At 37.5% G+C, this 27827-nt stretch overlaps 2 protein-coding genes across 4 annotated transcripts in view; both read left to right on the top strand.

Annotated features, from left to right (window-relative positions):
• Window positions 1–11979: 11979 nt before the first annotated feature.
• Window positions 11980–12837, top strand: LOC129926206 (uncharacterized protein K02A2.6-like). Its single transcript, XM_056028672.1, has one exon. The coding sequence runs from the start codon at window positions 11980–11982 to the stop codon at window positions 12835–12837; it is 858 nt and encodes a 285-aa protein (XP_055884647.1).
• A 12536-nt stretch (window positions 12838–25373) lies between these two features.
• The window catches only part of LOC106052847 (homeobox-containing protein 1-like), a 44987-nt gene continuing 42533 nt past the window's right edge, over window positions 25374–27827 (top strand). The window contains exon 1 of one of the 3 annotated variants that reach the window (XM_056031337.1): window positions 25374–25657. In XM_056031337.1, the coding sequence (XP_055887312.1) occupies window positions 25648–25657 (10 nt within the window). In that variant the 5' untranslated portion in view covers window positions 25374–25647. Of the gene's footprint in view, window positions 25662–27827 lie in introns of all 3 variants that reach the window. The other 2 variants (XM_056031336.1, XM_056031335.1) reach the window with 2 other exon arrangements.

Here is a 27827-nt window from a genome sequence, read left to right as displayed (position 1 = left end):
GGAAGAACCATTTCTTGGGCACAATAAACGTCTTCCGAAATAATGAAGGGTGAGAATGTAATACAGATTAATTATGTACACACACAGGCACACACAAATACATATTTTTTTTTTCGAGGGGGCGGTTCGCGGTTGAGAAAAAAATCCCTATCCCCCCCCCCCGAAAAAAATCCTGGCTACGCCCATTCTTACATTGTAGATTCATTTATTATGGGAAAAAAATGATACAAATTTTTTTATGGTTATTGTGTTTTTCATTATTTATATAAATTGCTTAAACTTAATTACGGAGAGCCGTGTAGCAGTAGCGGCCTTAGGGGGTAGCAAGTGGGGCAACCCAGTGGCGTCACTAGGGGGGTGACACCCAAGTAAATATGCACTTTGTAAACAACTGACAATTAAAAAATAAATAAACGACTATGCATTTGGAACATTAACAATTAATAAATACTTTTTTTTTTCATTTCGACTTAAACGTTTTAATTTTTTAATGAAATTTTTTCAAGGAAAACCTTACTTTCAGATGTTTACCAGCTGCATGTATGTATATGAACACTGCTTTGATTCAAAAAAATGTTTTAATCGAATCTATTGAATTCTAGCACCGTAATATCAGGATGCCAGCCAATAGTCACTGTTTAACGAAAGAAGACTTTCTCCAGCCATAAAATGTTATTAAAATCTCACAGGAAAGTAAATTAGATTTCTGAAGATGATAATGTTATTTCATTTGTCTGTAAAAGAAGCTCTAGCCAAGGTAAAGGAAATGTTACAATGTGTCTGTCGAATGATATACTTGAATATTTTAGGAGATTTTTCTTCTTGGCTAGTGCTAAGAATGGTTCCGATGCTTCCTAATGGGGACGATTTAGTCACTTATTAGCAAAAAAACTGTATTCTTTTGTTTCAACTAGTTGTATTGAAATGAAATAGAAATTTGTGACTTAATTTAATGTGTGGTTGTAAAGTTTCAAATTGAAATATTAAAAGACGTATGAACAATTCCTCTGGATTGGAAAATTGAAAAACAAGAGCATCCGGCTACAAATACATTTGACAAGGAAGTTGTTGATGTAAAGAAGAAAAACAATGACAGGATATATTGCACGGGCTGTTTGTATAAAAGAAGAATATTTGACATTTGTTGACCATATTAATGATGAATCTTTACTGAAAAAATAATTTCCTTGAGATGATGGAAATGTTATTTAGATAAAACCCATTGCTAAAAGTACATCTGTAATATTAAAAAGTTTATAATGTTTTAGCATACGACGTAAAAATATATTAGAGTCAGAATGACTGTAAGCAACTTTGCATTTTGTTTGACAACACATCTGACATGGCACACCTGACATAGCACACGCTGATCAGATTCAGAATTTAAACGATTTTAAGGGAGACCAAAAAAAGCTAATGAGATCAATTTAAATTAATATCATAAAATGTCCAGAAACTGTTGAGCTTGAGTTTATATGTGGAGATCAGAGATTTGAAAATGTAGCTTTCAATGTCTAGAACCATGGAGGAATGCAGGAAATTTATTAAGAACCAACAGAATTCTGTGGTAAACTTTCTTTTTCTTCAGGAATTAGCTTTTTGCCTAGCATTTTTTAATATGATATAAAATACTTTTTTCGTTCTGAAATTATTGCCACTAGAGGTGAAGCTTAAGATCTTTTATTTTATCTATCTTTACTTTTTTTTTGGGTGGGGGAGATGTACAATGCCAAAAAAATACACAAGAGTAGGCTGATATTTAAACTATTGACAAAGTGGTGATTAATTAAACCTTTCCTTTAACAAAAGCATAACACGTTAGCATAAAATGTTATAAAAAAAAGGCTGTTCTAAAAAAAAAAAAGGCATTGTGATTCAGAAGAAAAAAAATAAGAAGAAGATGTTAGGCGAGCAATCAAGATACCGAACTCGCTATTTAAGAAGAGAAAAAGAGGTTCATTCTTATGTGCATTGATCTTTTTTTAACACTTAAATTAGCTTCAACTCCTACTGGGAGCAATCATTGATGTAGCAGATACATTTTAAAGCAATCCAACCGAAAAATTCTTTAGTTCAACAACCAACGAAGTATTGTAGATGTCAGTTTCAAAATATTGGCGTATATGATGATTTTTCAAAAGGCGACATTCAAACAGAAATACCAAAACTGAATGGATCTAAAGGCATCAAAAGTAATTCTTGAAGAAAATTAAAGTTGACAGTGCATGATTCATATGCCCCTAAGATCTTCAAAATATCTCTAAAGCCTTCAACCGTTTCTTACCATCTACTTATCTATAGTGTCATGGGAACAAGGATTTTTTTAATTAAAATTTTATTAAAAATGAGATCGTTAAACACATTAACTATTTACGATATTATAAGTTTTCAATTTTCAGATCCAGAAAAAACAACAACAGTGTAATTTATTTATGATTGCATTGTATCAAAATTGAACTATATTTTAATGGTAATGTCTTCGACTCCAAAGATTAAGGATGCGTGCAGAGTTTGACATGACTACGCGAACCCAGTGAACTGTAGATAAAATGTAACCAACAACTGAATTTTAAAATTGAATAGACACTCATTTTATAGTTGTTGAACATTCAAATAACGTAGGTAATTATAAATTGTATGTATTTAAGCGCAACAAAGAAACCAAAAAAAAAAAGATTTTTTAAAGGGCGGGGGGCGGGTGACACCCACCCTAGTGACGCCACTGGCCCGGCAACCTCCTGAGGGGCCCCGCGTTATAACAGCCCTTTGTGACCGTCAGGCTCGAACGCCGAACCAGTTCTCTTAAACTAGGACTTGTTTCTCAATATTTCCTGACATCTATATGATACCAATAACCCTGCTCTTAACATGACGATTTTTAGCGGCCCCCGCTATTAGTTTTGTATGGAATGTCTGTCCGTCCGTCTGTCACTGTTTAACAATTCACTTTGGCATAAAACAAAAAAACACGTAGCCGGAAGCAACCAATAAAAATGATTTCTTTCGTAAATAAAGAGTCACGCAGTACTGTTATGTCGCATTGCATTATAAAAAGAATTGGTACGTATACAGTAAGTATACTTTAGAAAAAAAGGTACGAGGGTGTGTGAGAAGGATTCCTTGTTTGGTACTGTGGCCTAGATCGTATAGTTATTTTTAAGTTTTATTACTTCCAGAGGAGCCATTCTATCTAGCACTCTAGTGTTAACTAGAGTATCCAGCTGAATGGGTATAAATTCCCGGTAGATGAAAAAAAAAGGGGGTTATAGGTATATTAAAAGTGAAAGATGAAAGTAAATGTTGCCTATAGTAAAGTGAAGGCTCATTAAATTTTTTCAGCTAGCTTGTAAGATCTCTTTTTTTTCTTTTAAGTACATTTTTATCACATACTGTCCTCATTAACAAAGAATTAACAACAACAAAAAATCAACAAAGAAACTCGGATTAGGCCCGATATCTACCAATCATTTTTTTTAAATACTAGCTACAAAAGTTTTAATGTAAATAAATTAAACGCGCAACGAAAATATATAACATTAACAATATTGTTATGACTTTGCCATGCGCACCGCCATCCAAGATAGTGCAGAAAGAAGGTGCGCACTATCTGTGACTAAACAAGTCGGATGTTGACATTAGGACTAACGATTTCCGCCCAAGTCTAGAGCCAATATGGAGATGATGTGCTCAAGGCAGATGTCCTTTGTGTTTGTCATGTCTCAGTGTAAATAAACGTCAATGTCCTCGTTGAGTTGCCTCACTTAAGTTATTACAATATTTTACTATCCAGTGAACGATTTGTCTGTGAACAATTTGTCAGTGAACGAATTAACAGTGAACGATTTGTCGCGTGAATGATTTGTCGTGAACCAACTATCGGTGAACAAGTTGTCGGTGAACAAGTTGTATGTGAGCTAATAGTCCGTGAGCGATAAGTCGCGAGAACGAATTGTCGGGTGAACGAAATGTCTGTTGAACGAATTGTCGTGGAACCCAAAGAACAGATGTCTTTTACATAGCGTTTTGTTGTTGACGTTTCAGATCAAGAAGTTATTAGGCCTTTAAGGTGGAGAAAACTTAAAGTTTATGTAGTTAAAAGGCCAATAGTAGCCTACAGTGCTTACATAAGGTAGTATGTTTTGTAACAAAAATAATGCCTTCAGCGTTAGAGGAGGGCGATCCCGTTAGCGTGACGTAGTACGATATATGCGGTCTTCATTTATGGATCAGGACCCCGCAAATAACATTCGCACAGGGCCCCGCGCACTGCTGAGACCGCCTCTGCGTGTAGGTAGCTTTTACTTTTGTGAGAAGGCTAATAGAGCCTACAATAATATGGTGTTTAATTAGACCTATTGATTCATTACAAGTTATTAATGAAATGCTTGTGTACTGCAGTAATCCAGTGCCGTAAGTGTTTTTTTTCCTTTCTTGTTGTAGGTTGAGTGACGTATGCGGTGTCAAGTTTTGTTTTTTTTTGCCTTTGACATCATTCGAAACAGTTTCATTCATAAAATATGTGTAGCCAGTAATAATTTTACTATAATGAAACATGTTTAAGCCATAACGGTCGACCTTGAGTTTTTGCAAAGTGGCCAATGAAATGAGAATGTTTTTCTCATTTATATACAAAGACCTTTTTAAAGCAAATCGTTAGAGCTGTTTTCGAAATAAAATGTATACACACACAAACATACATACATACATACAATACAAACATACATATATACACACACACATAGACGGACATAACGGACAGACACACGGACAAACACAGACAGACACACGGACACACAGTCACAGACAGACACAAACACACACACATATGCATACATTCAAATTTTGCTCGTTTAAGAGTATAATAATAGAGGATAGATTTAGATCTCAAATATGTCTCGAAGGGGTAGCCAGATTTTCTTTCTCGGGTGTATGTGTGATTTTTCTCTCCCCCACATGTGTGTGTCTTATACTTTAAAAAAAAATGCTTAATTTAAAATACCGGCATGGTTTAATTTTTTTAAATTTAAATAATAAAAACAAAATCAACCTAAACAAATTATCAGTGTTCCGCTAAATTCTCCAAATGTGCACTGTTCCATTAAGGAGAAAGTTTGGGAAACACTGTACTAGTGTACTACATTCATGGGCTCCCGCAGGGAGGTGCAAGGGGTACACATTTAAAAATCAACATTCAATAGTTCATTAAGACACATAGTCATTCATTGAATCTTGTCGGTTTCTTCAACTGATCCCTTGGTCGCAGGGAATGATGAGTTGATGAGTGGCGAATGTTTTGATTATGAGTTCTATTGTCCTGTAAGTTTTCATCAGTATCGGGGAATATATCTTCTTCTGTTTCTCTGTTCGGGTTGATATGCACTCTGTTTCTTTGGTATACTGCACCATTGTCCCCTCGAATAATGTAAGCTCCCTGGTTGACTTGAGACTGGATTCTTCCACGTCTCCATGTAGGGTCATTAGGAGATTGGAAATAGACCATCTGTCCAGTTCTCAGCTGACTTAAATTTATTGACCTCTTATCATAAGATGTTTTTACACTCATCTGACGTTTTTCTTTCCTTCTCATAATGTTCTCTTGACATGTAGAAATCTTAATGTTACTCCTTTTGTTTGGTATCAGCGTTCGAGTCATCCGACCAAAAAACATCTGAGCTGGGCTTAGATTTGTGTCTTGCCTTGGAGTATTTCTAAATTCAAGAAGAGCTTCATAAGCATCTGACTTTGATTCTCTGGATTTCTTCATTATGTTCTTCAAAATTTTAACTGCTGACTCAGCCTTTCCATCGGATTGATGGTGTCCTGGGGAGGATTTCAAATGAGTCACTCCCCATTCCATCATAAATTTGGAAAAATATTCCGATGTGAACTGAGGTCCGCTATCAGATATACAGACTTTGGGCACCCCATATCTTACAAATAAAACTTTCAGTTTCTTTTTAATTGCGTGTGTTGTTGTCAACTGCATGTTTTCTACCTCTATGAAATTTGAATAATAGTCCACTATAACTAGATATTGTTGGTCACACATTTGGAATAAATCAATTCCAATCTTGTCCCACGGATTAGAACCCATTTCGTGCTGAATTAATTCTTCTCTCTGATTTGCTGGTTTGTTTTTCTGACAAATGTAACATGAGTTGGCTATTTCCTTTATTCGAGCTGACAATCCAGGCCAGAAAACTGTTTCTTTTGCTCTTCTTTTCATTGAGTCTACTCCCAGATGTGCTGCATGGAGTTTTTCTTCTATTTCCTTCCGAAGTGATATTGGTATGATTGTTTGTTCTCCTTTCAACAAGAGTCCGTCTTCGTATGGTAACATGTCTCTTAGTGAAAAATATTGTTTGAGTTCAGGTAGACTATTATGTTTGTCTGGCCATCCATTTAGGATATACTGAATAAGTGTTTGCATCGTTCTATCTTTCTCTGTCTCGATTCTGACTTTCTCCAGCACTGCATCTGGTATTGCCAGTCCGACTGTATTGACACAAACATCAGGGATATCACTCTTTTCCTCGGATAATAGTGAACAAATAGATTCTATCTTACTAGATTTTTCTAAGGCTTTTGACAAAGTTCACCACCATAGTTTGCTTAAAAAATTAAAATATTTCGGCATTAATGGTCCACTGCATCAGTGGATTAAAGATTTTCTGATAGGGAGAGAACAAACTGTAATAATAAATGGCTCTAAATCAACACCGATAACAGTAAACTCAGGTGTACCTCAAGGAACAGTCTTGGGTCCACTACTATTTTTAATTTACATAAATGATTTACTAAATTGCATTAGTTCAGGAACAAAAGTCAGATTATTTGCAGACGATTGCATAATATATAGAACAATAAAAACAACACAAGACACAGATATTTTACAAAGAGAATTAGATGAATTACAGAAATGGGAATCAAATTGGAGCATGTCTTTCCACCCAGAAAAATGTCAGTTGTTAAGAGTAACAAAAACAAATTAATTCCACTTATCTTATTCATGGCAAACCAGTAACACAGACTAAAAACGCAAAATACCTAGGTGTTATAATAAATGAAAAACTGTCATGGAATCCACATATTGATGAAACTACAAAAAAATCAAACAAAACATTAGGATTTATTAAAAGAAATTTCTATAAATCAAATAAGAACATAAAACTAAAATGTTATTTAACCTTGGTTAGGCCAATAATAGAATATGCAACCTCCGTTTGGGACCCCTCAACTCAAGAAAACATTAAGAAACTGGAACAGACACAAAATAGAGCAGTGAGATTCATAACAAACGAATATTCATATTTGACTAGAGTAACACCTTTAGTAAAATCACTAAATTTAGAAAGCCTTCAGGACAGAAGGCTCAAAAGTAAAGTAGCAATCATACATAAAACACCGAACCATAATCTTCAAATACAAAAACAAAGTTTAATAAAATACCCTGAAAGACACAAAGATAAAGGCACATTCCTCGTCCCATATGCTAGGACAAATTTGTACAAATACTCCTTCTTCCCTAGTGCTATTAGAGCATGGAATGAGTTGCCTGAGCTAGCCAGGAAAACCAGTGACTTGGCAGAATTTAAGTCATTGGCTAATATGCATGACTAAATGCATGACGCGTAGGACGTAATCATTTTCTTTTTTTGAAGTAACGTCTGTATTATATAAGATAAGATAAGATAAGATGGGTCTCTACTCAAAGTATCAGCTATGAACAATTTTTCGCCCATAGACATAAATAAATATAGACTGGCAAAAGGAAGTAACTTCATGTAACTTGAAAACATGTACATCTATTGTTGTCGGATTTCCGAATTCTGAAAAGTTGCATGATCTTCAGTCTTAGAGATTAAAAAAAAAAACACTAGTGAAAATATTGTAATACTTATATAGGTTATGGCTGAAATAGATATTGTTACGTGCGCATCTTAATGTAAATTTGAAATGGTGCGAATGCGTGTTAAAACGAAAAGAAGAACCAAAATGGAGGAATTTGAACAAGAAAGTGTTTTCAGTGTTAATAAAGATTAAAGTATTTATAAACTGTGATTTGTCATTTCCATGTCTAAAGAGTCTCATCCAATATGAAGACGTAACAAGTGGCGCCCAACGCAAAGGTAAAACCCACGTATCCCTCTATACACAGGGGATCTCCTGTCAGCAGACAGTAGAGATAGTAAAGTCTAGATCTAGAGACAGGAGAACATTCGATTCGATATTATTAGTAATAGACTATGGCGGACAAGGCTGAGGTAGCAGCGTTGAAGGAAGAGGGGAGGTTGTTGGAGCTTGAAGGGGCAAGAAAATACGTACAAGAAAGGTTGATGGAGAGGGAGAGATTAGCGATGGACAGAGACAAAGAAAAGGAAAGATTAGCGATGGAAAGAGACAAAGAAAAGGAGAGAGTAAATAAGGAGGACAAAAGAGAAAAAGAAAAGGAGAGATTAGCGATGGAAAGAGAAAAAGAAAAGGAGAGATTAGATAAGGAGGACAAAAGAGAAAGAGAAAAGGATAAGGAGATAGTAGCAATTGAAAGGGAAAAGAAAAATGAATTAGTTGCCATTGAAAGAGAAAGATTAGCGTTTGAAAAAGAGACAGCAGAGAAAAAGTTAAAAACAAACCAAGAAAAAGAGAGTGATAAAAGAAAGGGGGAAACTACAGGGAATAAACTAGCAAAATATAAAGGGGCGATATTTGAAGAAGCTAAAATGGACATTGACATTTTTTTGAAGAAATTTGAAATTGAAATGAGAGAACTGGAATACCCCGAAGACAAATGGTCATTCTTATTATCAAAGTCATTTGTAGCAGAGGTTCCATCGAAGATATGCATGAACCAGAGCAGCTATAGCGTGGTGAAAGAACAATTACTACGAACGTACGGAAAAACAGAGGCATACTACCGTGAACTGTACGATAGAAACAAATGATGACCCACAGACATTCATGGACAGAATGACCAGTAGTTTTGAAAATTGGACTGAAACCGCTAAAATAGAAAAGACATTTGACGGTCTAAAGACATTTCTAATGATAGACACAGCAATTTATGAGTGTCAGGAGGAATTAAAAATATTTTTGTTGGAGAGGAAACCAAAATCCATAGAAGACATAGTAAGACTGATAAGGGTTTATAAGGTGGCACATCCCGATAAGAAACTATCCAGAGGCAGCGACATAGAAGAAATAGTTGCATTTAACAGAACAAGAGATACACGAGACAACTACATCAACAACGGCAGACGATTTAGATATGATGAACAAAATAGGTTTTGTTGATGGAATGTTATAGGTTAGGAAGAGTTGTGCCCATGCACAGGGGAAACTACTCCAGTAATTAAGATGACTAATTAAACCTGAGAGTGTCATTATTTCAAGTGTATTTATATTTAAGTGTCCATCGTAACATGGTGGCAGCGGTGTACACATCTTATAAAGGTAAACGATAACCTAGAGAAACTTGGAGGAAAATATAAGAAATCAGTAGCTAAAATGGCAACTTCTAACAGATATATCACAGTACCACAACCGCTATTACAAACAGGCAATATGGCGGCCAATTGGAAAAGATTCAGAAGAGACTGGGATAACTATGAAAAGGCCACGAAACTCACTACAGAGACAGAAGATATAGGCCTACGTGTAGCAACACTAATGACCATAAATGGAAGTGAGGCAGCAGACGTGTCTGATTCATTTGGAAAAGGGCAGGAGACAAAATTAAATGAAATTTTAAAGAGTTTTGAAGAGTTCTATGTTGGGAGAACCAATGAAACATATGAGAGATATGTCTTCAATACGAGAAGACAAGAGGAGGACGAGAACATTGACTCGTACATAACTGCCCTGAAGAAACTGGCAAGCAGCTGCAATTTTGATAAACTAGAAGAGAGTCTGATTAGGGACCGAATTATCTTAGGGGTTAGAAGTGAACAATTGAAGACGAAACTGTTGCAAGACGATAAACTAACCCTACAGAAATGCATAGACGTGTGTAGGATATATGAAAGATCACAAAGACAAATGAAAGATATCAGAGAAGGAAGAAACGAACTTTTGGACAAACCAACGATTGAAAGAATCTCAACATCTAAGTCAGGCCCAAAATACAGGAAGGAATATCAACAGAGTGACAAAGGGCCAAGACAAAGGAAAACATGTAAATTTTGCAAGGGCGACCATGAATACATAAAGGAAAAATGTCCGGCCTGGGGAAAATCTTGTCACATTTGTGGAGGCAGGAATCATTTCGCCTCAGTCTGCAAAAAGAAAATATACAGCATTACTCAGGCAAAGACACAGAGCAACATAGACTCAGATACAGAAGAAGATGAAGTTACATTCCAAACTGAATGGGTAATGGCAATGAATGGCCCCAAAAAGCATAGGATGACGGCCGTTATGATGATCAACAACCAAAGAGCCAGATTCCAAGTGGACAGTGCCGCCGACGTCAATACCATAAACGAAAAATATGTGTGCCCAGACCAGATAGTACCGACGTCCCAGAGGTTAACTATGTGGAATAAGACGGTAATGGAGCCAAAAGGAAAAGCTACGTTGGTAACCACCAATCTAAAGACCAATGAGAAATTCAATGTAGAGTATGTGGTAGTACCAAATGATCTAACATGCCTGCTAGGATTATCAACTCTGAGGAAGATGAAACTCATTCACATAAATGAAGACCGATTTATTGCCAAAGTGGAAGCCACAGGAAACAAACATAGAAACATTGACGCACTCGGTGACTTGGGCGTGGCTACATTGAAAATAGACAAAACAGTGAAGCCCAAAGTCCTACCATGTAGAAGAATTCCGATAGCATTAAAAGAGAAAGTCAGAGCTGAACTAAACTCATTAGTTCAACGAGGAATTCTGGAAAGAATAACTGAACCCACAGAGTGGGTTAGCCAAATGGCATTGGTAGAGAAATCAGATGGCAGTATCAGATGCATTGATCCTCAACCCTTGAACAAGGCACTACTGAGGGAGCATTACAACCTAACAACACTAGAAGACATTTTGGCTGAAATGGGTAACGCCAAGATATTTAGCAAAGTCGACATTCAGGAAGCTTTTTGGCATATCAAACTAGACCCGGACTCATCAGGTCTCACTGCAATGGCGACCCCATTCGGTAGATACAAATGGAATAGACTTCCTTTTGGTCTCAAAGTAAGCTCGGAAGTCTTTCAAAGACATTTGAATGATGCGTTGGAGGGACTAACAGAATGTTTTAACGTGGTGGATGATATAATGGTAATTGGAAAGGGGGATACAGTAGAAGGGGCTCGCAAAAATCATGAGGAAAACCTATCAAAATTGCTCAATAGGCTCAAGGAAAAAAAAATCAGACTAAATGAAAAGAAATCAGCATTCCGAAAGTCAGAAATTGTGTTTTTGGAACACATTATTTCCCAGTCAGGAATAAAACCAGACCCAAACAAGGTGAGAGCCATAACAAATCTAAAAACCCCTGAAGACATTACATCGGTTCGGAGATTTTGTGGAATGATACAATATCTATCAAGATTCATCCCAGGTCTTTCAGCAGACCTACAACCAATAACAGAACTGACTAAGAAACACAAGCTATTCGTGTGGTCGAATGACTGTGAGAAAGCATTTAATAGTGTCAAACAGAAGATATCCAATCATGGAAATCTAAGTTATTTCGACCCGGAGAAGAAAGTAACTATCCAGGCGGACAGCAGTCAAAATGGCTTAGGAGCTGTACTACTACAAGATGACAAACCCATAGCATACACATCAAGATCACTCACAGAGCCTCAGAAAAAGTGGGCTCAAATCGAAAAGTAACTCTTGGCTGTAGTGGTAGCTCTAGAAAAATTTGACCAGTACACGTACGGCAGAACAATAATAATACAGAATGATCATAAACCATTGGAAAATATACTCAATAAACCCCTCAGTTGTGCACCTAAAAGGCTTCAAAGCTTAATGATGCGTTTGTACCGATACGATGTTCAGTACAAGTATACCAAAGGAAACAGATTACAGATTGCCGACACGCTAAGCAGAGACCCTTTGCCAGAGCAGGAAGATTTTCCTGACACCTCTATCAACACTGTAGTACTGGCCCTCCCAGATATAATGTTAAATAAAGTTAAAGATGCAGTCAAAATAGACAATGAGATGCAGATGTTGAAACAGTACATACTGAATGGTTGGCCAGACAAGCATCATATTATACCAGAACTTAAACAATATTGGTCACTTGCAGATGTACTGACCTATGAGGATGGCCTTCTAATGAAAGGGGAGAGAATAGTTATCCCAAGAGCATTAAGAAAAGAAACCAAACTACATGCAGCACATTTAGGGTATGATGCCATGATGAGAAGAGCAAGGGACGCAGTTTTCTGGCCGGGAATAGCGGCAAGAATAAAAGAAATAGCTAATGCATGCCAACCGTGTCAGCAAAGTAAACCTGCAAACCAGAAAGAAAGCTTAATACAGCATAATGAGGGTTCAAATCCCTGGGACAAAGTTGGAATAGATTTGTTTCAAATATTTGACCAACAATACCTTGCCATAGTTGACTACTATTCAAATTTTATTGAAGTAGAACATTTCCACACGACAACAAGTCAAGTTTTTATAAGAAAACTAAAAAATTTGTTTGCCAGATATGGGGTCCCCAAAGTGTGCATCAGTGATTTTGGACCTCAGTTTTCATCTGCTGAATTCACCGCATTTATGGAAGCATGGGGTGTCCACCATTTAAAATCCTCACCAGGACATCATCAGTCAAACGGCAAGGCAGAGGCAGCAGTGAAAATATTAAAGAATCTGATTTAAAAATCCAAAGAAAGTAAATCAGATGCTTATGAAGTCCTACTAGAGTTTAGAAATACACCCAGGCAAGATACCAATTTAGGTCCGGCTCAGATGCTCTTTGGAAGGGCAACAAGAACGCTGTTGCCAAGAAGAGAGCATCCTGCAAGAATGTCACACCAAGAAGCCACGGCCAAACGGGAGAAGCGACAGCAAAGTGTTAGAAAACACTACAACAAAACAGCTCGTGACATGAAGCTTATAAACGTCGGACAGAAGGTCTTCTATCAATCGCCAAACGATACTACCTGGAGACAAGGCAGAGTATGTCGGAAAGTGAACGAACGTGCCTACATTATAGAAGGTGAAAATGGTTTCAAGTACCAAAGAAACAGAAGGCACATAAGACCTGACACCACTAACAACATAGACTTTTCTCAAGACAGAGAAAGTAATTGTTCTGACATTTTCCCAGACGCAGAGAATGAGTGTATTAACAGTCCACCCAACGCCCAAAACACTCATCAGTACTCTCTGCGACCTAGGGCCACTCTCCAGAAAACGTCGAGATATGAAGACTATGTTTAAGAACTGTACATATTTACTGTTGGAAATAGTTTTGTTGATTTGAGTTTAGTTATTTCACTTGGAACATATTTACGTTTTGTCAATTTGATTATATTATTTTTTATTTTTGTATTATTATTATTTTTTGTTGCAACTTTCCTTTTTTTTTTAGTTTTTTTTTTTGGGAGGAGAGGGGATGTTGATGGAATGTTATAGGTTAGGAAGAGTTGTGCCCATGCACAGGGGAAACTACTCCAGTAATTAAGATGAATAATTAAACTTGTTTGTGTTTACCTGAGAGTGTCATTATTTCAAGTGTATTTATATTTAAGTGTCCATCGTAACAGGTTTAGAGGACAAGGAAGGAACCAAATGGGTAGTAGACCAGGACAATTTTATAGTAACCGAGGTCGATACCAAAGAAATGTACAGGGACGATTCGGCGGAGTAAGAGCTAGAAGAGATCAAAGCCTGTCAATGTTAACATGTGCAGGAAGCCTTGAGTATTTTGAGACTTTCATTGGAAACAAAATAGCAAGGACGATACGAGATTCAGGCAGTACAATAGTGGGTGTTAATAAGAAATTAGTAGAAGAACAAGACTATACCGGCAAAACCAGGAATTGTGTGATGTTTGATGGGAAGACTGTACAATTACCAGTTGCTAGAATTAAAATTGATACACCATATTTTACTGGAATTGTGGATGCATGTGTAATAGACCATGCTCATATTGATTTGATTATTGGAAATATTCCAGGTATAAAGAATTGCAATGAAAAGGATATGGGAAATTGGAAAAAGTGTTTCGGAATGAGTATTACTCGATCCAAATGTAAGGACCTGGATGCAGGAGATCTGGAAAAATTATTCCAGTTACCAGATAAGAAAAAAAAAGAAGGATTATTACAAAACTCAGAAACATTAGAACTTAATAATGTAGTATTCGACAAGGAAAGGTTTATTACAGAACAAAAAAATGACCCAGAGATGCGTCAGTTGGCCCAGAAAGGAGGTAGAGGAGGAAAATTTTATATAGAAAGAGGAATTTTGGTAAGAGAAATTGAGTCACAAGGAAGAAAAATTATACAGGTTGTTGTACCAGCTGAATTTAGAAAGGTGATATTGAAGAATGGGCATGATGAAGCATATGCAGGCCACATGGGAATTCACAAAACGAAACAAAGAATATTTAGGGACTTTTATTGGCCATCTATTAGTAAAGACATTAAAAATTATGTGTTGTAGTGCAAAGTTTGTCAAATGAAAGGCACTAAAAAATCAGAGCTCCATTACAAAAGGTAGATATACCAGAAAGGCCATTTAGTAAGATTGCGATTGATTTGATTGGACCCATGCCGGTGATATCAAATAGGGGTCATCGATATATTCTAACTGTGAAAGACGTGTGCTCAAGATGGCCAGAAGCTATTCCACTTAAAAGAATTGAAGCCAGTGACATAGTTCAAGCGTTATATACATTATTTACACGGTTTGGATTTCCTGAAGAGGTCACTGTCAACTAACGACAACATTTTTGAAAATGTTTGGAATTCGGCAAAAGGTTTACAGCCCCGTACCATCCCCAGAGCAACGGTATTATGTGAACGTTTTAACTGTACGTTAAAGAAAGCGTTATCGAAAGTAGCAGATGACAATCCCAAAGAATGGGATGTGGCATTACCCTCAATCCTTTTCGCATACAGAGAGAGCCGTAACGAAACCACGGGGTTTTCGCCATTTCAGATGATTTATGGAGGAAATCCAAGAGACCCAATGGCAATCCTAAAAGAAATAATACTCCCACAAGAACATGTTGGAAATAAAGAAAGTTACGATATAGTGACAGAAACCAGAAATAAAGTAATAAAGGCTTGTGAGGAAGCGAGCAAACATGTACTTGATAAAAGTGAACTAACACAGTCTAGGGTGAATGAACACAGGAAATTGACCAAACTAGAAGTAGGTCAAGATGTTTTGGTATTACTAAAGGATAAGGAGAATGTACTATTCACGAAATGGTTGGGTCCTTATAAGGTAACAAGGAAAATTAGTGATGTGGATTATGAAATTAAAATTGATTCAAGGCTGAAAATATTTCATGTCAATATGCTAAAAGAATTTAGGTCGCAACAAAAAAGTGAAAAAAGCAGTAAAGAAGACCCATTGGTCGTAGGTGCATCCGTGAGTGTAGACTTTGAGACAGAGGAAAGATTGGGACACATAGAAACAATTTCAACTGATGTCAGTCAAACATGGAAAGATGTGGAAGTGACGGGAATCTCGTCAGACAGAACTAAGGAAGTAACAACATTATAGGAAGATTTTAAGAATATTTTTACAGATTTACCAGGAAGAACGAATATCATAGAACATGATATCAAATTAACAGGCAGAGTTCCAAATAAACTACCACAATATGCTGTACCATTGCATCACAGAGAAGCGTTACAGAAAGAAATAGATGAACTACTTAAATTGGGAGTGATAGAACCATCTAATTCGTCATGTGCTGCACCAGTTGTGCTGGTTAAAAAAAATATGGCAACATTAGGCTGTGTGTGGATTACCGTCAACTAAATAAAGTTACAGAATTTGACCCATTCCCAATGCCACAGGCGGAGGAAATGTTTACTAAACTGAAAAAAGCGAAAATTTTCACCACGTTGGACCTTTCTAGAGGATAATGGCAAGTACCTCTAAAGGAAGAGGCTAAACCACTATCCGCATTTAAGACACCGTTCGGCGTCTATCAGTGGAATGTGATGAGTTTTGGCTTAGTAAATGCCCCAGCCACTTTTAACAGGATGATGGCAAAGATACTGGGTCACAGAAGAGACACTATTTGCTATTTGGATGACATCTGCATTTTTAGTGAGGATTGGAACGAACACTTACAGAGTCTAAGAGAGATATTTGCTATTATCAAGGAAAACAATTTGACATTGAAACCAACAAAAATAAAAATTGGACTTAGTGAAATTCCTTTTTGGGGATAAAAGATAAAAAATGAATCAATTACACCACTGGAAGAAACAGTTGCAAAAATAATGGATATTAGTATACCAAAAACAAAAAAACAAATTAGAAGTCTTTTAGGTCTTTGCAATTTTTATAGAAAATTTGTTCCAAATTTTGCAGAAATGATTGAACCTCTTACAAATCTTACAAAGAAAGGGAAATCTAACATTATAGTTTGGTCTGAACAATGTCAAAGATCGCTAGACAAGATTAAGAGGGTGTTTTCTGAAAAACCAATATTAAAATTGCCCGATAGTACTAGAGAATTTATTTTGGCAACGGATGCTTCATCCATAGCTATAGGGGGCTGTTTGGTGCAAGAGTATAGTGGAATTGCACACCCTGTTTTTTTATGTAAGCAGGAAACTAACCCTTGCAGAGTTAAACTATGCAACTATTGAAAAAGAGGGGCTGGCAATTGTGTGGTGCATAACAAAGCTAAGTTTTTATCTGATGGGGGCTAAATTTCAATTATGGACTGATCATGCTCCGTTGGCATTAATTAATTTAAATAAATGTGGTAATAATAGAATTGCTAGGTGGGCGTTACAACTGATGGACTATAAATTTGAGATCAAGACAATACCAGGGAAAGAAAATGTTGTGGCAGATACATTATCACGCTATACTTAAAGGTTGGGGAGATTGTGTAGAGTATATCATGACTACTGACATTCTGTTAAGAATTAAGCTATTTATTGTGTACATTTGTAAATTCTGGCACGGAGTGTAGTAGAGTGAGCAGATATAGATTTGAATTGAATTATAGGCGGGGAGTGGTATTAACGAAATCTGCATGATTACATAGAGATATGTATAGATATATATGTGTCAATTGTTCATAATAACAATTAGTGTTGTGATGGTTACTGTCACAATTGGTGAATATAAATGTTATATGTTAAATCTAATGTTAGAATTGTATTGGTATTAATATGCCATTGTGTATGATTTTGTTTTGTATGACATTATGGTTCCCTATGTTACAGAGAATTTAGATTATTTTTTAAATTGGAATAGGCTGATAAGATATGTGGTGATTTGTATTTTGGAGAACATCGAACTTAAACAGGGGGGGGGGGGTTGTTACGTGCGCATCTTAGTGTAAATATGAAATGGTGCGAATGTATGTTAAAAGGAAAAGAAGAACCAAAATGGAGGAATATGAACAAGAAAGTGTTTTCAGTGTTAATAAAGATTAAAGTATTTATAAACTGTGATTTGTCATTTCCATGTCTAAAGAGTCTCATCCAATATGAAGACGTAACAGATATCAATACTTAACTTTTATACTGCTCATAAATGCTGTATAATAAAGTACACAAAATTGCGAGTCACACATTTTCGTTTCATAAAACTCTTTAATCGGCCAGTCTATATTTATGTCTATGTTTTCGCCTTTGACATATTGAAACTGGATATCGTAATCATTAGACTTTGTAGCCTTCGCGGAGCAGAACTGAGTGGTTTTTTGAAGGATGTTTTCCAGTGGTTTATGGTTATTCTGAACTATAACTGTCCTGCCATACGTATACTGGTCTAAACGTTCCAAACCAACAACCACTGCCAACAAATCTTTTTCAATCTGTGCCCATCTTTTCTGAGTATCAGTTAATGATCTAGAAGCATATGCTATTGGACTGCCATCTTGTAATAACGCTGCTCCCAAACCATTTTGGCTACTATCTTCTTGTAATGTAGGCTCTTTGTTAGGGTCAAAATATATCAGTGTGCCATGAGTCGATATTTTCTGTTTTATCTTGATGAAAGCTCGTGTGCATTGATCAGACCAAACAAATGATGTGTTCTTTCTGATCAACTCTGTTATGGGATGTAAATATGTCGACAAGTCTGGAACAAATCTTGAAAGATATTGAACCATGCCACAGGATCTTCGGATCGAGGAAATATCTTTTTGGAGCATTCAAACTCAAAATCGCAGATACTTTGTTCGGGTCTGGTTTTATTCCTGCATCTGTAATAATATGACCAAAAAGTTAATTTCAGCTGTTCTAAAAACAGACTTTTTGTGGTTCAGTTTAATCTTCTTTTCTTGACATCTCTTCATCAGCTCTCGTAGGTTAATATCTTGATTTCTGAGTGCTTCTTCTTTCGTTCTTATTCTTCCTACCACTATAATATCATCAACGTAATTGAAACAGCCTTTCAATCCTTCTAGTGCTAGATTTAATCTTCTCTGAAAAATTTCTGAACTCACTTTCAGACCAAATGGTAATCGCTTTCATTTGTATCTACCAGAAGGGATTGTCATTGCTGTCAAATTAGATGACGCTGTGTCTAGCCTGACATGCCAGAAAGCTTCTTGCACATCCAATTTGCTGAATATTTTGGCATCGTTCAAATCTGCCAATATGTCATCTAAAGTAGCAAAAAGAATTCCCTTAGTAAAACTTTATTCAGAGCTTGTGGTTCTATGCAAATCCTAATTTTTCCATTAGCTTTTTCCACAATTGCCATCTGACTCACCCACTCTGTAGGCTCTATCACTGGTCTATGATTCCTCTCTGCACTAGGATCTTTAACTCCTCCTCAACTATTTCTTGTAAAGCAATAGGGATCTTTCTACACGGCAGAACCTTGGGATTAATGCTGCTATCAATCTTTAAAGACACTTCTCCTAAGTCACCCAAATCACTAGTAAACTTTGAACTACAGTCTTCTTCTTGGTTATTCACAACTGATGCTATGAACCTATCTTTATTGACTTTGATTAACTTCATTCTTGTTAAAGTTTCATGACCTAGAAGGCATGCTAGATTATTTGGTACAACTATATATTCCACCTCAAATGTTTCGTTAGTTTTCTCATTTCTCGTCGTTAGAGTGGCTTTCCCTATGGGGCTCATTTCAGTTTTATTCCTCATTAATAATCTTTGCGTTGCCTTTTGTATCTGATTCTTATTTACGTATTTTTCCTGGATGGTATTTACATCAGCTCCACTATCCATTTGAAACCTTACACGGTGACCATTCACTGTCATAACTGCTGTCATCCTTTTCGTTTTGTGGTTCTCCAAAGACATCACCCATTCATTTTTTACCATCATGACATCATCTCTTGTGTCCGATTGCAGCTGCCTTTCATCGTTAGACATATCATCTGACACCTGCTAAATTTTCTTTTTGCACATAACGGCAAAATGATGTCTCCCCTTGCACACTATGCACATTTAACCCCATGCAGGGCACTTTTCCTTAATGTATTCGTGAATCCTTCCACAATACCTGCATTTACCTTTCTGAATGTTTGTTCTTGAGGGTGTTGATACTTTCTCAATGATTGGAGGGTCGGCTTGTATTTGTCTCAACTGTTTGTTGGCGGTCTCGTATGCTCTGCAAATGTCTCTGCACCTTTCCAATGTGAGATTACTATCTTGTAACAATTTCATTTTGAGGCATTCATGTCTAACACCAAGAACTACTCTGTCTCTAATCAAGCTATCTTCCAGGCGTTCAAAACTACACGTTTTTGTTAGTCTTCTCAGATTTGTTATGTACTTTTCAATGTCCTCGCCTTCTTGCTGTTAACGAGTATTGAAAACTTAGCGCTTATAAGTTTCATTCGTTTTTCCAATGCAAAAACTTTCAAATTTGTTCACTATTTCTTCCATCTTTCTTTCTTTTCCCTTCTCAATTTCAAGACCTTCATATATGTCTATCGCTTTAGTTCATATAATTGTTAGAAAGGTGGCCACTCAGACCTCTGATTCTTCTGACAATTTAGTGGCTAACTCATAGTTTCGCCAGCCCCGGTGAAACTTTTGCCAATTAGCGGCCATGATTCCTTCTACCTCGAGCGGCTCGGTACAGGAAGGAAATTTCTAGCTGCCATTGCACGGCGTAGCCCTGTAATTGTTGCCTATTTATTATTGCAAACAATATACATCTATATACTGATTAATGATTACCTCTGATCATTAATACACCGCTGCCACCATGTTAATTATGATCTAGGTTCACAGTCAGCAATAAACCATCAACAACCATCAGTGTCATGGCGGAGAACGATACTTTATTATTTTAAACGCGTGCACCTTTGCGCACCATATCAACATGTAGTTCCACTAAATTCTCCAAATGTGCACTGTTCCATTAAAGAGAAAGTTTGGGAAACACTGTACTAGTGTACTACATTCATGGGCGCCCGCAGGAAGGTGCAAGGGGGTGCATTTGCACCTCCCTGGATTCTGAGTAGCCAAATTCTAGCCATTTGTTCGCACCATCAAATCAATTAACTTCTAAGTAGAAACCGAACAAGTAGTGCTTCCACTGGTTAACGCATTAGAGATAAGCCTAAGCATATGGAATGTTTGGCCAACCATGTACATGCGCGCCTCTGAATTATGAGTAGCCACGTTTTAGCCATTTAAAAAAAATAATTTTATAATGAAATACATCTTCCAGATCTGTTTATTTTTATTACGTAGATGTAGATTTAGTCAGAATCCAGGGGGGAAGGGGTGCAAGTGCACCACCATAAACCCCCCTACGGGTTCTCATGCATTATTGATTCAAGGGTTTAATAAATTAATGTTCAGGAAAACTTTGCGCGTCGTCTTCTAAGTCAAATCTAAAGGCCTATCATAGGAATTATAACAAGTAGTGCTTCCACTCAGGGCCGCCGCTACCTATTGTGCAATGTGTGCATTGCACGCAGGCGGCCGAATGTAAGGGGCGGCCAAATCATTATTTCAAGATTCCTTTTTTTTTTTTTTTTACATTTTTGGTTCAACAATAAAAATTAAATTCTTATGATTCCATTATCATTTGAAAACTTTTTTTTTGGGGGGGGGGGGGGGAGGAAGACGATATTCGTACAAAAAGTTATTTTAGAAACTTTAAAAAGAAAAAAAAAGAGGCGCGCGAGGAATTATGGGGACACGACAATTCGTTCACCAGACATTTCGTTCACCCGACAATTCGTTCACGCGACTATTCGCTCACGGACTATTCGCTCACAGACAACTTGTTCACCGACAACTTGTTCACCGACAGTTGGTTCACGACAAATCGTTCACGCGACAAATCGTTCACTAACAATTCGTTCACAGACAAATTGTTCACAGACAAATCGTTCACTGGATATTTCCAAAAACAAAAAATTGCTAGAGATCGGGCCTGATCCGAAATTCTTTGTAAATTTTTGTTTGTTTGTTGTTAATATTTTGTTAACGAGGAAAGTATGTGATAAAAAATTATACTTAAAAGAAAAAAGAGATCTTACAAGCAAGCTGAAACATTTAAATGGGACCTCACTTTACTATAGGTAACATTTTTACTTTCAACATGTGGGCCTTCTTTTACACTCATGTCCATCATGTAATCATGTAGTCTAGTTCGACCTACCCATATTTGCTTATCTTCTTAATAGCGGTCCAGATGTTTAATTAACATACCCATTTTATGTTCCAGTTTAAAATAAATTATAATTATCTTCTTTTTCTAATAGAATTAAATAAAAACGGAATCTGTTTTATAAATATTTAATACTAGAACTACTTAATAATTTTATATATAGAGGCATTTACATTTCTGTTTAGTGTTTTATTTTTACAAATAGTGAAAGTATTCCGTATTGGATTATTATTACTATTATTCTGTTTTACATTATTGATCATCAGTATTTTTAATGCAGCGTTTCTCAAACTTTGGGTCCTCCCCCCGGGGGGGGGGGCGAGTACCGTACCTCTAATTGGCCGTTCTAAGGATATTTTTAAAAAGATCACGCCCATTATAGACGTCCGTGCGCAATATGTAGGCCTACCTAGAATGTACCTCGCTTAATACTATTGGCCTGGGCTGCCTCTTTATTATTAGATTCAATATGGCCCTCGACTTTTTTTTTTATTAGTGCGTTTGAAATGAAACCATCACTATTAGCCTTTTCGTCTTACTAAGAGCAACTGGCCACCAGACGCTTAGCGCCCGCCCGGAATTAAACTCCTTGCCGACTTGAACGAAAACCTTCTTCAATTCTATCTCCATGAAGAAACTTTTACAACGCTTAAAATTTATGTAGGTAACACTATTTTGGGAAAAAAATGCCCTTTTTTTTTTGGTGAAATTTGGATTCTATACATAGTCCCATTAAACATGCCCATTACGGCCCAGTATCAGTTTTAATTAGGGTTATCCCCCTTTGCCCTAATTGCAGCCCTAAATAGCCCCAATTGGCCCCTAATGGGTGCGCATACCGTTTGCACATTGGCGTCATTAGGTTCCCATTAGGGACCAATACGGGCAACCCTAATCGTGCCAATATCGGCCCAGAATGGGTAAACCCACTTCCGGATTCATTGGGGATTTCCAGAATCGCGCCCTAATCAAGCCCATACTAGCCCCAATGTAACTGAGATTTTCATTGGGGTTTAATTGGGGATAACCCTTATTGTGCCAATATCGGTCCAATGCTGGCCCTAATGGTTTAGTAATTGAAATATTAATTAGGGTTCAATTAGGGATAACCCTTATTGTGCCAATATCGGTCCGATGCTGGCCTGAATGGTTTAGTAACTGAAATATTTATTAGGGCTCAATTAGGTATTATCATGCAAATACTGTCTCCGATGTTAAAAATATAAATGAAAAAAAAAACACCTAAATATTATGTTATAATTAATATTAAGTTTCTTTTCTTTTTCATTACATTGTTTTAAAAAAATGTTAAAATTGAAAACAAAACATCTTAGAGGGCATGGGGATACGACAATGATGCGAATTTGAAAGAAAAAGGAATGGTTTACAAAAATGAATTTAAATCAAAGAGCGCTTTAAGTAAAGTGTCCAGCTCAGTCTTCATGTATTTTGATACAGTTGTAAAGGTATGCTATTATTGTAACTAGAATAGGCAAATCTGTAGTTCATGTCCGACCATGTACGATTTATTATAGGCTTGCAATTCTTTGCACTATAAAGGATGTCAAATATTCTATAGCATGTTAGTCGTGACGATTTGTTTATAAATGCACATTATGAATGCCACAAAGTCACTTTCACTAGATATTCTGTATGGTGATTTAACAGAAGGCAGGAGATCCGCTGGTCGTCCACTACTAAGGTATACTGATGTATGCAAAAGCGACATAAAGCTCTTCAAAATCGACACTAACAGCTGGGAAAAAGTGGCACTGGATAGATCCATATGAAGATCAAGCATTAAAAGAAAGTATTGGATTGCAGATGCTATAGACAATGATATTAGAAAGAAGAGTGAAAGTACAAAGGATTGGCCTCTTTAGTCACACTAGAAGTTGCAAAGGGAAAAAAACGTCTCGTGACGTAAAATGCCACAATTAATTTTTATAATATTTAGTTAAGGTCCAGAATAATTTTTTAAACCAATTATCTTTCGAAGTGATAAATGTTTATATTTCTTTGAACAAAAGTAAAGAGTCTTTCGGAGTTGCGATTGGTGTCAGCGCTCGATAAAATAACATGATAAACACGTCCACCAGTTTACAATAGAAGATATAAAAAAAAAAGTTTTTCACACTCCATCGTTCGAGTCAAAACGTTGATTTGGATCAACGGAGCACTGGCAGCAGCAAGAAACCCAAAATTACGAGCAGCAGCATTATAAATTAACTGCCTTTGCTGGGTATTTTAGTGCAGATATCTCAGGCACTGAGCAGAAGTCTTTAGTGTTCGGTTTGTTGATTGTGATTGTATTCGACTTCATTGGTTTAGTTCATGTTGTCCAGAGAGACGCGCTGCATGTGTCTAACTGCATTGTATAGTTTAGACATGGACAAACTACTCGGCCAAGTCTGCCCCGTGAAGTCTAGCATTCTTTTTCCTAACTGCCCCTAGCGATAGCATTGGTGCTAAATTTACCTCTTTTGTGGGAGACACAATGAACTGAAAAATAGGAATGCATTGGAGCTTTAAGTCTCAACTTAGAGATCTTTGACTGTTTGCCGGATCTTAAAATAACGACTGCAAGTGAAACCGAACAAACTGCCCTTGTGTAGTAAATATCTCCTCCTCTTATGTTTCTTATTTGTCTTTTCATTGTCGTCAATTATTCATCTGTTCTTGAACCAGTTTCCATGGTGTTGCAGTCTTTCCAACTTAACATAGTGGGCGATCAACAGTACATCAGCAGTTGCATTAATGGCACAATCAAAAACCAACTTAACCAATATTGACCATCCTGAGGAACACGTCAGAGGTGTCATCTTGAGGAAGGAGAGACTGCTGGCAGAAAAACTTGATAGAGGATATTGAGTTGCTGCTGCCGAGAATTCGCAGTCGACAGACACACTGAGAAAAAAACACATGTTTGGATTTTGGGAGTTATTACAGAACACGGATTTACATTACATATCTTGATTCTTAAGTTTCTTCATTACGTCTCGCTTTTCGAGCAATAATAATGGTCAGTTCAACTTTTTTTTTGTCTTCATTCTAAAATGATGCAAAAGCTGCAATGCAAAGAAGAATATCAGAACTGCACGATAAGCGTTCATCGCCAGCTTGTCCATCGCGACCTAAAGCAATTCATTTGTAAAGTTATTGACAGTTTCTGCATACAGTCAACATTGCAGTTTTTATTTGATCGAACGTAGGGAAGCACGGGCCTCAGGGATAAAGTTAACAATGTGTACAGTGAATACTTTGTTCACATGGTTAGTTTCTTATTTTATTTAATGAAAAAAATATTTAATGTGCATTTAATATCGATTAGGTATGAGAGCCCGAATGGGGGGGGGGCAGTTCTTTTCTTTAATATTATACCAAGAAAGTTGAGGCTACGACTTTGAGCCATGGGTGGCAGCTTGCACCCCCCTGCAAAAAATCCTGCGGGCGCCCATGACTAGGCCTACATTAACTTATTGTCTTATTCTAACAACTGTATTTCAGTGGAAGCATGTTCAGTTGGGTTAGTTGATTTGATTGTGCAAAAAAATGGATAGAATTAAGCTAAGAATCCAGGGTAGTGCATAAGCACACCTAACACCACCCCCTCATGACCAGGACTCTATGTTTGTGGTGTCCTCATAAGCACAGAATGCTTCATTAAAGGCTGAAATAAATAGCCATATCACCGTTCATTAACACTCGTTGTGTTGATTCCCTTAATTAAAGTAACAACTGACGTAAAACACCTAAGTTGACAACATCCGAAAGAAAATAAATAAATAAAAGCTCAATATAGCCGATAAATCTGTTATTTTTAACAATTTGTTACTAGAATCTAGATCTAAGTCGACATGTCGCCTGTTCATGTATCTTGGTATGTAAGTTCAGGTTTATCTAATTTAAGTAATTGACTCTACCTTACGTTACTAACAATTACTAGAGTAGATCTAGACTCCATGAATTCTATGACTCCATTATAATTATTAAATATTTAGATCTAGATCTATATATAATACATAACTTAAGTATTATTATAAGTAAAGTACACATCTATATACATTATTATTATTTATAATATAGATCTACTGAGGATCTACATCTACTAAAAATAATTATACTAATTATAGATCTAGAGTAACTAAGAGTAATCTAGACTCTAGTCACTCTAGACTTATAATTATAGTAGTAAGTTATAGTACTATACTCATACTCATACATACTGTAACATAGTACATACTCATAGTAATTATTAGTATCACTCAACTATCACTCATTGTCGTCCCGAGACATGACGTTAAACTGCGCTCCTCTTTCCTTAGCACTTTTGGAGCTCAAAAGTGCCCTACTTCTTTTCTATCATTGTGTCTGCCTCCTCTTTTCCTAAGTCTGCCTTCATTGATCACCACACTGTCTCCTTAACTTTAAATTCTCACTACGTCCTAGACCAGTCCGTTTGCCGTGGACTGCGACGGGTAAGGGGGGATAAAGAGATCCTGGTGTTTGAGTGGTGGCTATCTAAGGATAAACCACAACAACACAATACTTTGGCTCCAAGTTCCCCTAGACCTGAGACCCAGATGGCCCGCTCTGGGTCAACCGGCTGGTCATGCCAAGCTACCAGCATAGGTCGACGACCTATGCTGGAGGGCGGTGGCTGGAGGGTCAATTAGGGAGCTGCTGTATCGGACACATGTCCGATGTAGCAGCTGACTGAGTATAGCACCTGTGTAGCCCTGGCGGGATCATTCTGGACATCCGAATGGCCCGTCCCCTTGTTGGACTTGATGGCGGGTGGGGAGCACAGGTGCCGAATTAACCAAAATATATATGGACAAAAAAACACACACAAAACTACTTGCCCCAGACCTATGTCTGGGCAAGAAACGTCGAATTGATGATAAAAAAGAGGAGGTCCCAAAAAGCTGTGCCACCTGGCCATCATTTCTGGTGGTTAGGTGCACAGAGGAGGGAAAAAGCCTGACAAAGTTGAGCCCTTTTATTATCTATAAGGGACTCAAGTCAGTAGTGGGAGAGCCCAAGAGTGTGTCTAAGCTACACAAATCAATGGAACTCCTTGTAGAAGTAGACAGCAAGACACACTCTGATGGGCTTTTAAGATGCAGAAGACTCTGTGATCTCCAAGTGGAAGTCATGCCACACAAGAGTCTGAACACCAGCAGAGGTGTAATCAGCTCTAGGGACCTACTGGAATGTTCCGAGAAGGAAATAGTGGAGGGCATTGAAGGAGTCACCCATGCCCGGCGCATTACCGGGCGCAGGGAGGGTGAGGAGGTCAAAACCGCCACTATTATCCTCACATTCGGAACTAGGACACCGCCAGAGTATGTGAAGGCAGGATACCTACGAGTTCCAGTGAGGCCCTACATACCTAACCCCATGAGGTGCTTCAAGTGCCAGGGTTATGGACACGGCGCGGCAGTCTGCAAGAGGAACACTGTGTGTGCCAGATGTGCTGGAGAGGGTCATGAGGACAAGGGCTGCACAGCTCAGTTCAAATGCCCAAACTGTCAAGCTGGCCACTCAGCCTACTCCAAGGACTGCCCTGTGTGGAAACAGGAGGTTGCCGTGCAGGAGTACAAGGCAAGAAACGGATGTACCTTTAGCCAGGCGAAATCGGCTGTACTGGCCCTACCCAAGGGCCAATTCGGCTTGACAAAGACCTACGCCCAGGCTGTTGCTAAGAAAGGAAGATCCATAGCCACACAGACGGACACATTGACCCCACCACCCCCTCCTCCTCCTCCAACTCAGAAGAAAACACCGCCAAAGAACACACCTCTGAAGAAACAAGAAAGCCCTGTTGTCATGCTAAAGAACAGGTTCTCTGTGCTCGCTGATGAGAGCATGGAGACTGGGCAGCATGTCAAAACCAATACTCCGGGAGAACCCGGAGACATCATGTCTGACACAGGTTCTCCTCAGAGAACCCAGCCAGACACCCCAACCTCTACCGAGTTAGAGGTTGACCAACTCCCTAAGGGGAGAAATCAAAGCGGAGAGGATGCCCGAGGTGAGAGAGGAGG

This window comes from Biomphalaria glabrata, chromosome 5, assembly GCF_947242115.1.
Source record: "Biomphalaria glabrata chromosome 5, xgBioGlab47.1, whole genome shotgun sequence".
Taxonomy (NCBI): Eukaryota; Metazoa; Mollusca; class Gastropoda; family Planorbidae; genus Biomphalaria; species Biomphalaria glabrata.
This window is presented reverse-complemented; position numbering and strand designations above follow the sequence as displayed.

Coding starts and splice junctions, on each gene's coding strand:
- LOC129926206 (XM_056028672.1), top strand. CDS start 11,980: ATGCGTTTGTACCGATACGATGTTCAGTACAAGTATACCAAAGGAAAC.